General features: G+C 39.8%; 1 protein-coding gene across 1 annotated transcript; it reads right to left on the bottom strand.

The window, feature by feature from the left end:
- Positions 1-863: 863 nt before the first annotated feature.
- Positions 864-11,378, bottom strand: SRP9 (signal recognition particle 9). Its single transcript, XM_068986206.1, has 3 exons — positions 11,220-11,378; positions 6,548-6,616; positions 864-2,345 (listed from the first exon to the last, which is right to left on the bottom strand). Exons 1-3 carry the CDS (start codon positions 11,289-11,291, stop codon positions 2,226-2,228), a joined length of 261 nt encoding a protein of 86 aa, XP_068842307.1. The 5' UTR covers positions 11,292-11,378; the 3' UTR covers positions 864-2,225.
- Between the last annotated feature and the right edge of the window lie 453 nt (positions 11,379-11,831).

Here is an 11,831-nt window from a genome sequence, read left to right as displayed (position 1 = left end):
AGAAGTAGGGGAGCCAAGATTGCAACAGTCTGCCTTGGAACTTCTGCTCTTAATCACTGCTACAAGTTACAAGGATTCAAAGAACTCAAACCTATGTCCCTCCCCTTCCAGGTTATCTTCATAGAGTAGTATTAAAAAGAAGATTTAAATGAGAAAGACAGAGGCCAAAAAACCCTCCAGTTTTCCTATTATGGGCGGGAAACCGCCAAAACCCAAAGAACCCCTACATTACCTGATGTTACTTTTCTTTTTTAAATATTTGGCTGTGCTGGGCCTTAGTTGCGGCACACAGGATTTTCTGTGAGCCATGCAGGATCTTTCATCACAGTGCACAGACTCTCTAGTTGTGGCTCACAGGCTTAGTTGCCCTGCAGCATGTGGGATCCTAGTCCCTGACCAGGGATCGTATTCACATCCCTTGCAGTACAAGATGGACTCCTGACCGCTGGACCACCAGAGAAGTCCCTGATGTTACTTTTCTTACTCAAGAAAACAAAACGCCCTGGAGACGGAAATGGCAACTCACTCTAGCATTCTTGCCTGGGAAATACCATGGACAGAGGAGCTTGGTGGGCTACAGTCCACGGGGTGGCAAAAGAGCTGGACACAACTTAGCGACTGAACAACAACAACAGTGTTTTATGCGTCAGAATGCCAAAACCCTGGAATTTGTGCTTTTGTGTGGCAATGTTGTGAAAAAACAGCATTCTCCTGCATTTCTGCTGGGCATGCAAAATGGGACAATCTCCACGTAAAGCAATTTGACAGTATCTATTAAAATTAGAAATACATATGACCTTTGATTCACCAATTTTATTTGTAGTAATTTAATGTACACATATACAACTCGTGTATATTCAGTGCAGCATCCTAACAGCAAAAGACTGGAAACAACCAAATGTCAATAGGAGACTTGAAAAAGCTAGCATGGTTCTTTTGTAATACAACTATGAGAAAACAGTGCGGGGTGGGGGACACAAATGCCATAACACAAAAAGATGAGTAATAAGAGTATGAAGAAACAAGTAAAACGTACATACAGCATAATTAGGCTCACTTTAGTCTAAACTAATATAGAATATCCCAGTCAAGAAATCAATTATTCTTAAGAAGTTGAAAACTTAAAGAGACATAATACACATTTATGTAATATTTTATTTACTGACCTCTCTGAAACATGCCAGAATTCATACAGTTAATGGAACCTTACATGTTGAAACGCTGGTCAACACAACGAATTCCAAACAAAAAATATTTTAATGTAGGAATCAACATATAACATTATATTTAGGTTGGTAAAATTAATTGCAAATATAAGATAAATGGCAAATAATGTCGTTTCTGGTTTAAAGGAAACAGTTGTGACAGTCACGCTTAATACCTTGGTTAAGTAAAGACAGAAACGGGCTGGAGTATCATAGAGGTATGCAAAAATTTAACAGTTCAAATAATCTTTAGCCCTTCTGAGAAAAGATAGATGGCAAATATGTGGCAAATATTTCTGTAATATGGTGATTTCAATCCATTAGTGATCATTCTGTTCATGCATTTAAAGTAACTGCAGATGTTTCAGAGCACTGAAAATTAGATTCAAAGTCTTTGCTCAACAAGTTAACGATAATATGAATCCCTTATATTTAAAAATATAGCTTAAATTTGTAAAGTTTAAGGTAAAGCATACTTGTTTGCATAATTATTTTTAGATATAATTGAAACTACACTACTATATATAATCAGCTACATTGCTGTGCACAGTTAATTCCAGTTACCTTATTTTATATTTGCTGGTCATCAACAGCACAAAATTTATGCTCCGAAAAAAATACATCAATCTAGCAAAACAATTATATTCAATTTTCTTTTAAACACAGATTAACTAAATTTAAGGAAGAACTGGCTTTTCTTAATCTCATTTTCAAGTTACTGATACAAACTTAACAGTGAGTAATTATTTATTTTGCTTAACACCAAGTAATCTACAAAAAGTTTCCAAGATAGATGCATTTCTTGTTCAATCTCCAAAAAATAAATAGAGGCTTTCTAACTGAAAGCATTTACATTCCTGGCTCTCTAAAGTAAACATTAAAAAACAAAGTACAAAAAAAAAGATCTCTTGGCTTCTGAACAGCCCACTTAGTTACATAAAGTATTTTCTCTCCCAATACTTTACCAAATTCAAAAGATATTTACTTCCTTAGAACATAACAGTCTTCATTTCAAACCATTCAGTCCGTTTCCATGGCAACACTGCGGGATTCCTTGGCCACCATAAGTCGCATTAGTTGACTGTGGAATTTCTCAATCTTCTTTACATCTTGAGCTTGGTCTGTTCTATACACCAAACACTGTCAGGAATTTTAAAAGCACACATTAACTATGTAAAACTAGATTACTAACAACGTAGCAAACATATTCTTGGGTAAAAATCTGAGTCTTTCCCTACCACCGTTTTGCTTTACTTCCTCCAGAGATCATTCAAGTTTCCAGGTTCCCACAATTACATTCCTTAAGTTTAGTATAATATTTAAAATGCCACTGCTATGGACAAAAAACAAAATGAACTCTATTCGAAGCATCTCAAAAATGATCAGTAGACTAATGTAATCAAATTCTGCCATGGTCTGATGAGAAAAATTAAAGGCTGGAATCAGGTGTTTTCTCCCGGGGATCTGGTTATAAATGATTCTATAGTTATAGTGGGAAAAGCATATACATTTTAGGATCTCTTTCTCTGTTTATGAAACGGGAAGTGTATGGTTAATGTTAATCTTTTAAAAATCAGGAACTCCTTGCTTACTGCTGGTTGCTACCTACATCAAGCTAGATAAATTTGTTCAACCTTGATTTCTGGTATTATTTATAACTTTTAAACCAATCCAAACTCTTCCTTGCTTTACATTCAATTCTTCATCTAAAATCTTCCAAATTATTAAACTTAAAGCTGGCAGTCTCATTTTGTAACACAAATCCATTTTTCTTCAGCCCATCTTATGGATTCATACAAGTTTTAAGCAATGGGAACTTTGCAATCCTGCAGTAATATTCATCAACTTAAACTGATTTGGAGTTCAACCTGATCGTGCTGTCAACTTAAAAAAACCACACATCAGAGTTGTGAGTTAAAAGTTTTATTCGGGGCAGTACAAGGACTGCAGTTCAGGAGACAGCACCTCAAAGAGCTCTGCAAGACTGTTCCAAAGACATAAAGGAGAAGGACAGTATACATGCAATCCTGGTGAAGGGGGGAGTACACGCAATCAAGCATGTTTATTTCTTAGGAAGTTTCTGCTGGTCTTGTGACACTTCTGCTTGTCATGAGACACAGTCATCACCATGAAAGATTTTAAGTGCTTTTCTAGATACGAGGAGATGTAAGAACTGGGCTCAGAAAATCAGCTCCTGAGAATATCTAACTATCTGAAGACCTGTCCTGCCAGGTTTCGGGGAGCAGAGTGTGCCTCATTTCTGCTCTCCATCCTGGGCTCCTTCAAGGGGTGCTAGAGGTCAGCAGCTGCAGCAGCACATGATTTAATCCTTGTAGAGGTAGAGGGCAAGGGCCAATTTGTGGTTGACAACGCGCAACTGATCTGAATTCATACAGCCCTCAAACCACTTACTTAGAAAAGTTCACACACTGTACAAATCTGTCTAACAATCTTATAAAGCGGCCATAATCATCTCCAGAATTTCAATTTTAGTATATGTACTATAGGAGAACATACACCTTCTCACTACAGTTTGACATAGAAGAGGTCCAAAGAAAACAGTATTATAAATCAGACATGGAATTAGAAACAAAAGATGCATAAATGGGACTATAAAAAAGTCAAAGCTCTAAGACAATAAAGTCTAAGAAGAGTTTTCTAAGCCATTAAAATGAATTACTGAGGGAAGTATACAAACTTTTCTTTAAAAATCATTAGAAAATAGATTTTTTCATTGGAGCTGGTTCACACATTTATCGTTTAGTATGATGGATTTGATTCTATCTTTGGTCCCTTCTAGATAAGGACTAATTACCAGTAATTTTAAGAAAACGAACAAAAAGTATCCTTCATACTTAGATCTTATCACGGAAACCATTAATGCTAAAGTTCTTTCCAGTATTGCTTACCATGGATCTTTATCTATATTTAATCATTACCAGAGGCCAAAAGTTATCATTTGGAGGTAAAGTCTTTTGTATTGAATTCAATTCTGCATTTTCCTCTACTTTTAAAGCAGAACATACCAATTTCTCTGCAGTAGATGTATCTATCCACTTCGTGACAATCACAAGTAACATTTTTCTCAATGTGAATGCTCAGGATTCAAGTATACATTTATTGAACCTAGTAAGTGGCAGGCACTAGTGCTAAGCACTTCCACATATTTCATTTACTTTGTACAACAACCCAATTAGGTGAGCAGACTATTACTACGGCACTTCATAGATTAAGGCCCCCAAAGCCAAACTTTTGGCCTGACCTTCCCCAAGACTAAAATGCTGTTAGATTGCTAAGCTAGGATTCAAATCTCCTCAACCTAGGTTTAGCACCCAACAGCTCAATTTACTCCTTTTTTGCATTTCACATTCACCAAACTCAATAGGTTCTTAGAAGATATGATACTAATTTAAAAAGATCTGACTTCATGCAACCTCATAATGGAACCCTGAATACAAATACAGTAAAAGATATGACCAAAAGTCATTTTTAAAGTCACTATGAGATTTTTAAAAGAGTTAATCCATTAAAAGAAATGTTTGCTAAGTATCCTTTGGGTAAGGACTAGTCACTACAAATACAGTAAGACTATCACTCATCTATTCTGGTTATTTTGAAGCCTACAACCTATTAAAAGTCAAATGTGATTTTTTTAAGAAAATTGTGAAACAGCACAAAAAGAGGCAGAAATAACAACAAGAAATGAAGCAGTCCTTCTGAGGTGGGTTTTGAAATATAAGCAGTTGGCTTGTCACACTGGGGCAGGGGTGGGATTCAATACTGCAAAGATGGAGACAGACTTGTTCAAAAGCTCAGAGGCCTAAGACTGCATGGCATATTAAAGGAGCCCTTAAGGAACACAAAAAAGAGAGAGATTAGTGGGGATGTGAGGGTGGGGTTTACATTATGAGTGATGAGAAGCCACTGAAGATTGTTAAGCAGGGTAGTAAGAATCCAATGTGCATTTTTAGAAATCACTCTGGTAGGACAACTGAAGGACGAACTGGAAGCAGGGACAAAGAGCTACTAGTCCAGGCAAGTGACAACGAGGCCTTAAGGTGTTAATGCAATGAAGATGGAGGGTTCACGACAGGAAATGAGATGAGACCTTGAATCAATAATTCACAAATGCCCAGCAAAGCATATGGAACTTATCAGAGGATCAAAATACAAGTTTTTCAAATGAAGGAATAGTAAATGTGAGAATAAGGGAAAGGAAGGAACCAAAAATGATTCCCAGGTTCTGAGCAGGTAGATGACAGTGTAATTAAAGACAGGAAGCAGGAGAAACCAGTTTGATAAGCGATGAGGACTTCCATTCTAGACAGGCTAACCTTACGAAGTAGAGGAGGAAAGATGCTCAACTCAGACCTAGTCAGGAGGCCAAAAGAAAAATATGAGCTAAAGGTACAAAATTGGAAACAGACATACAGGCAGTACTGGACTTAATGGACTGACCCAGAAGTGATAAGACAACATCAAGGACAGAATCCTGGAGAAACCAGTATTATGGAGCAAGTCAGCAAAATAACTAGCAAAGAATGAAACAAACAGAGAAAAAGAAGAACAAGATACAAGGGAGCCACAGATGCCAAAACAATTTCTACAAGAATTGGTTTCCTGTATCAAAAGCACCCAGGAGGGGGACTTCCCTGGTGGTCCAGTGGCTAAGACTCTGCGCTCCCAATGCAGGGGGCCCAGGTTCGACCCCTGATCCGGGCACTAGATCCCACATGCTGCAACTAAGAATCCAAATTCCGAAATTAAGGATCTTGCATGTCTCAATGAAGACCTGGTGCAGCCAAATAAATATTAAAAATATTAAAAGCAGCCAGGAGGTCAAGCAAGATATGAACTGCTGGGTTTGAAAATGAAGGGGCTGCTCCTGAGCCCTCACTGAGAGCAGGTTCAAGGAAAGACTTCATGTAGAAACCACATGGCAGAGGGGTAAGAAATAAATGGGATGTGAGGAAGCGACAGGAATGAGCAGACAGGGAACGAGAGAAACGCAACTACAGAGCCTATAACTTCTGTTCAAATACCACTTACTCCTCACACATCTACAAGGAAACCTATACCGCTGTATCTGTGTTTGGTCTCTATGTTCCTCTTGTTCGGCTGTTATTAAACTATACCTGACAAACTGTATTAATAAAGCAAGTTGAATTATCTTTCCAAGTGCCTACAAAAATAGCTTCAAGAACAAGGCTCTTGTCTTGGGAATGAAACACAAAATAAGCATTCTAATGGGTGACCTGCATAAATTCTATGTAAATAATTTCAAACAAATGATTAACTCAAACAAATCTGAAAGTATGCAACAAATAAAAATGTATACTTACAACTAAATCATCTGTTACTTTAATACACAAACTCCCATCAGAATGCCTATATTTGAGAACCACACGGGCCTGAAATAAAAATACATATTTAGAAACAGTGAAGTCAGAAGACATTTCTCATAAATAATTTAGTCTTCAAGTGAGCTAAAATAAAACAGATCCTTTTAGAATTAATAGCCAAAATATCTAAAGGCACCTTTACTGTAAACTTATCATGACTGAAATGAGGGGAAACAGCATTTTGTGCATTCCTATTGCTACAATATTTTTAAGACTTAAAAGAAAGTCAGGTATTTTATTTTCAGCCACTTTAAAAAGATATACTGAAAATTCCCAAGGCACACACATATTCAGAGAATGTCTGTAAGACTGGTTTGGCATTTCTTGCCAGTAAGACTATGTATAAAGGGTATTCACAGCATGCTACCTCAAAAGTATACCACTTCAGCTAAAGGAGAGTTTTGAGCTGAAGGTAATTAGTTCACTGCCCTTTCTGATCAAAAGCAGGACATAAATTAAGCTTTGTAAAGATTACGTAAGTTTCCAATTGTAAAGGTGTTTCTCCTCCCTGGGAAAAGAGAAGAAGGTTTGTTCCCTACCTTACCAGACAACTCTAATATTGCCTATACATTCCCTGGTCACCTTCTCAGAATGTACTCCCTCCCAGAAGCCCCAAATCTCTTTTCCTCTGTCCAGCCTCCCTCCCATACTTTCCCACCCTTAAGATGGTATACAGGTCCCAAATTCCTCCTCTTTGTAAACTTCTATGTTAAGTGTAAAGTCTTTCTATTTATTAAACTGTCTTTTGTCAGTTTAATTTGCAGAGCCCCAGTTATGAAACCTAAGAGAGTAAAGGAGGTTTTCTTCTCCCCTATAATACCCACACACCTAGCCACAGAGGACTGACAGGAAAAAGGGCGGGGGGGAGTAGAAATGGCTAGTAAAATTCAAACCCATTTCCCAGGAAAGAGCACTGCAGCTGCAGTTCACACTTTCCATTTCCCATGACTCTCCAGAGGTGGACTCAGACTAACTACTCAGCAAAATCGTATCTTTCTCATGATGGCACAATATGAGACACAACTTTCCACATCTAGAATAACTCCTACATTGAGTGCCATGCTACATAGCACTTTTGCTATTGGGTGTTCTACAGTTAGGAAGCCAAGAAAATGATTTAGATATTAGTACATTCCAATAAAAGAAAACAGTTCCCAATAGAGTTTACAACCTCCATGAACATTATTTTTATTTCTTTAAATGATGGATTCAAAACAGTGTACTGCAGCAGAGTCAAGTTCCTTCTTAATAAAAATATAATAAACAACTCTAGTTTAGCTTTAGCTAGCTGTTCTAAAAATTGCTAAGTATCTACCAGACAAAACAGGAACATATATTTAAAATGGCTCCAATGCAGCACAGGACCCTCAAAATAATTCTGGAAACTAGATAAAAAGGGCTATTAGAGCTTTTTCTACAGCTTTTCTCATTATGCCTTCTACTCTCCTGGGTTTGCAAATTAATAAAGGTCATATCATCCTGAGATTTGTCTTGGTGAGGGAGGAAAGGGAACTCAACAAGCACTTAAGTAGGTGTAAGTATCTTTAGACTACCTAATAAGATTCTACTTATTGGGCCAGTAAATTCAGTTTCACATATTAAAAAAAATTAGTCCTCTGGAAACAAAAGGAAATCAACTTAAAAATGTACTAAGCATGACAACTATATAAAGTTTTAACTCCTGCTTAAAAGAATACTTAATGGCTTCATTAGGAGAAATGAGTTAAAAAACTCTTTGCGGTCCCATGGACTGTAGCCTGCCAGGCTCCTATGTCCACAGGATTCTCCAGGCAAGGATACTGGAGTGGGCTGCCATGCCCTCCTCCAGGGGATCTGGAACCCGCTAAGTCTCCTGTATTGGCAGGCGAGTTCTTCACCACCAGCCCCACCTGGGAAGCCCCAATCCCCTTTCTATTGGTAAATTAGAAAGCACCTAAGTTACCATGTCAGACGCCACTAAGAAGAAAAAGAAGTCAAGGTTCTTGCTTTTTTAGTAATTCAACCAACTTAAATAATCAAAACATAAGACAACATGAATTAAGTCCTAGAAAGACATATACAGGCAAAATGCTAAAGGAGGAAACAAGTAATTTAGATTGGGGGAATGGAAAGTGTAAAAAGAATTTATGGAAATGGCTGCAGAAATGCATTTTTTGCTTTCTTTCTTTTAGGGAAGAAGCTAGGAGAAAGGCTGAAGCAGCAGTCTGAATGAAGACATGATGCATCCTGTAGCTTTCTGAGGCTAGCTAGGGCTGAGGATGGTGGAAATGGTGGGAGACAAAGCCAACAAGACTGGAGAGAGGGTCAGACTGGGGCCTGGAAGGTGGGACTTTTACCAGCAATCACTGAAGAACTAGTTTTAAAACAGGAAACTGGGAATTCAATTTTTGTGTCTGAGATAGCTGCAGTATGTATGAGAATGAAGAAGGAATTTTAAAAGCAAGCAGACAAAGAGGTTATTACATGGTCTAGCAATAATACCAGCTTTACTTAGAGCGGATGCAATGGAGAATGGTAAAAGGTGATAAATATGATCAAGAGGAGGAGAAGACAAAGAACTCTGTAAAACAGATCCCAAAGAGTTCTGACAAAATTTCTTTTCTTCTTTAGTTTCAGCAGTATAGACTGGTAGAAACAGCATGAACACAGTGTTTAGAGATGTGGGTTCAAATTTCAGCCTAATCTCTTAATGATCACCAGGCAAATCATTTAATGTATCTAAGACTGTTCATTCAACTACCTCAAGGGATTGTCAACTGTATACATGGAAGGTATTCAATACAACTGTCAGTCAAGCTCTCTTCCCACTCATCCCCTTACCAACCTATCAAAAAAAATCAGTTAAAAACCAGTGAAGGTTATCATGAAAAGGCACAAGTTTTTAGGCCACTGGAATTTTCTGAAAAGAACTCATAGGTTCTCCCTCCCCTGTCTATTCTACACATGCTTTGTTCATAGCAATGCTCAATAATCATCTTATTTTCATTTTCCCTATAACTATGACCACAATCTTATAGTATTATTACTCTTACTGTGGATTTGCATATTCTTTACTATCTTTCCAAATATTTTTAGTTTACACTGTGGGTACTTCTACAAAAGTCCTGTATAGTCCTCACGGTACACTGCTTAAAGAAAACAAATGGTCCTATGAACAAAATCAACCAAATGGAGGAGCCAGAAATCGTGTCATAAACAAAGTACTCAATTTCACAAGTATCTAATTCATTTTATCATTTATTACTATTACATCACTTTATTGCAAAGAATGGAACTAAGACTGTTTCCGGCTTGTTACTTATCTAGGTCTAAAAAGCTAGCAGGGCTTTTCAATATTTCAAATAATATTTAGATGACAATAAAAACCAAGAGGAAGAAAAATCAAGACCCAAATGCTAAATTCTTGTCCTTGCAACTTCTCTGGTTACTAACACACACACACACACACACAGATCCCTGTAATTCATTCACGGCCCTGGTAAAATTATGGTAAGTCGATGTCAGAGGTTAGCTTATTATAATTTTATGGGGGCCATGAATGAATTACAGGGATCCATGTGTGTGTGTGTTACTCGCTCACTTTGTGTCCGACTCTTTGTGACCCCGTGGACTCTAGACTAGTCCCACCACGCTCCTCTGTCTATGGAATTCTCCAGGCAAGAATACTGGAGTGGGTTGCCACTCCCTTTTCCAGGGGATCTACTTGACCCAGGGATCAAACACGAGTCTCCTGCATTGCAGGCAGATTCTTTACTGTCTGAGCCTCCAATGAAGGCCACAGGGATCCACGGACCCCCTAAAACTGTTTACAAACATTTGCGTGTTAAGTGCATTCTCCTACCTTAAATGGCACTAACCTCCAAAATATTAAGAACCACTAATCTGCGGGAGGTAGATGCCTCCAAATTAGGGTCTTTGATGCTTTTGAACTGTGGTGTTGGAGAAGACTCTTGAGAGTCCCCTGAACTGTAAGGAGATCCAACCAGTCCATCCTAAAGGAAATAAGTCCTGAATAGTCATTGGAAGGACTGATGCTGAAACTCCAATACTTTGGCCACCGGATGCGAAGAACTGACTCATTTGAAAAGACCCTGATGCTGGGAAAGACCTGGGAAAGGCGGGAGGAGAAGGGGACGACAGAGGATGAGATGGTTGGATGGCATCACCGACTCGATGGACATTGAGTCTGAATAAGCTCCGGGAGCTGGTGATGGACAGGGAAGCCTAGCGTGGTGCAGTCCATAGGGTCGTAAAGAGTCGGAGACGACTAAGCGACTGAACTGAACTGAAGCGCCACAGGAAGCCGAAGCTGCAGAGGGGAGGAGCCCTGCCCTTAGAGACACGTAAACCAACGGTAGGGAAGCTCAGGGATTGTAGGCGGGGGAAGGCTTCTTAGAGCCCTGACTTGACCCTGATTTTGCTGGTTTCAGGCTTCACTGGGCCCTTCTTAAGAGAAGAGACGAAAAGAACAATCGGACTTCGCGCGGAGTCCGTCTCTCTTCACACACAGCACCTCCTAGGATGCTGCAGAAGCTCCGGAGGCCGAGCGGACGGCAGAGAAGACATCCTGACCCGAGCTAGGACAGAGACACTGGCTCCGCCTGCGATTTACCTTCATTGGGTCGGCGAGGTAGAGTTTCTCCGCTGCGCGACTGAACTCCTCCCAAGTCTGGTACTGCGGCATCGTGGGACCGCAGCAGGACAGAAAGAGGCACGGCTGTGGACCGGAGGCGGCGCAGCACGGCCCACCTTCCTCCCTAACTCCCACAGCCGGCTACCGAGACAGGGACCCAGAAGCTCAAAGATGGCGGCGCCGCCTCGCACCAACGCCTCGCTCCATTGGCCAGCCAGGATCGTCCTTGCCCAATGGGAAGGAGGGATGTTGCATAGGAGGCGGAGCCCCAAGCGTGTGAGTCTGGGAGAGGGTCCGAAGAGGTGGAGAGAGGGGAGACGATGGAGGTTGCCACAGCGCCCCTTGTAGGACTGGAGGAGGATCTGTCCCGCTGTCCTTCTGGCTGGACGACAACGGTAAAGCCCAGGTTTCTTCAGCAAAGATAGAGCGGCTTAGTGATAAGCCCTGGAGCTGTCTCGCCTACAGCTTAGTAAAAGGCGAGACAAAAACAGAAGAGTGCAATGGAGAGCTTTCTATGATAGACATCTGTGTCTAGAGGACGCTAACGGGGATGGCACAAGTTGAATCTTGAGAAGCATGACGGGTGTTGAA

Source organism: Capricornis sumatraensis, chromosome 14 (assembly GCF_032405125.1).
Source record: "Capricornis sumatraensis isolate serow.1 chromosome 14, serow.2, whole genome shotgun sequence".
Classification (NCBI taxonomy): Eukaryota; Metazoa; Chordata; class Mammalia; order Artiodactyla; family Bovidae; genus Capricornis; species Capricornis sumatraensis.
This window is presented reverse-complemented; position numbering and strand designations above follow the sequence as displayed.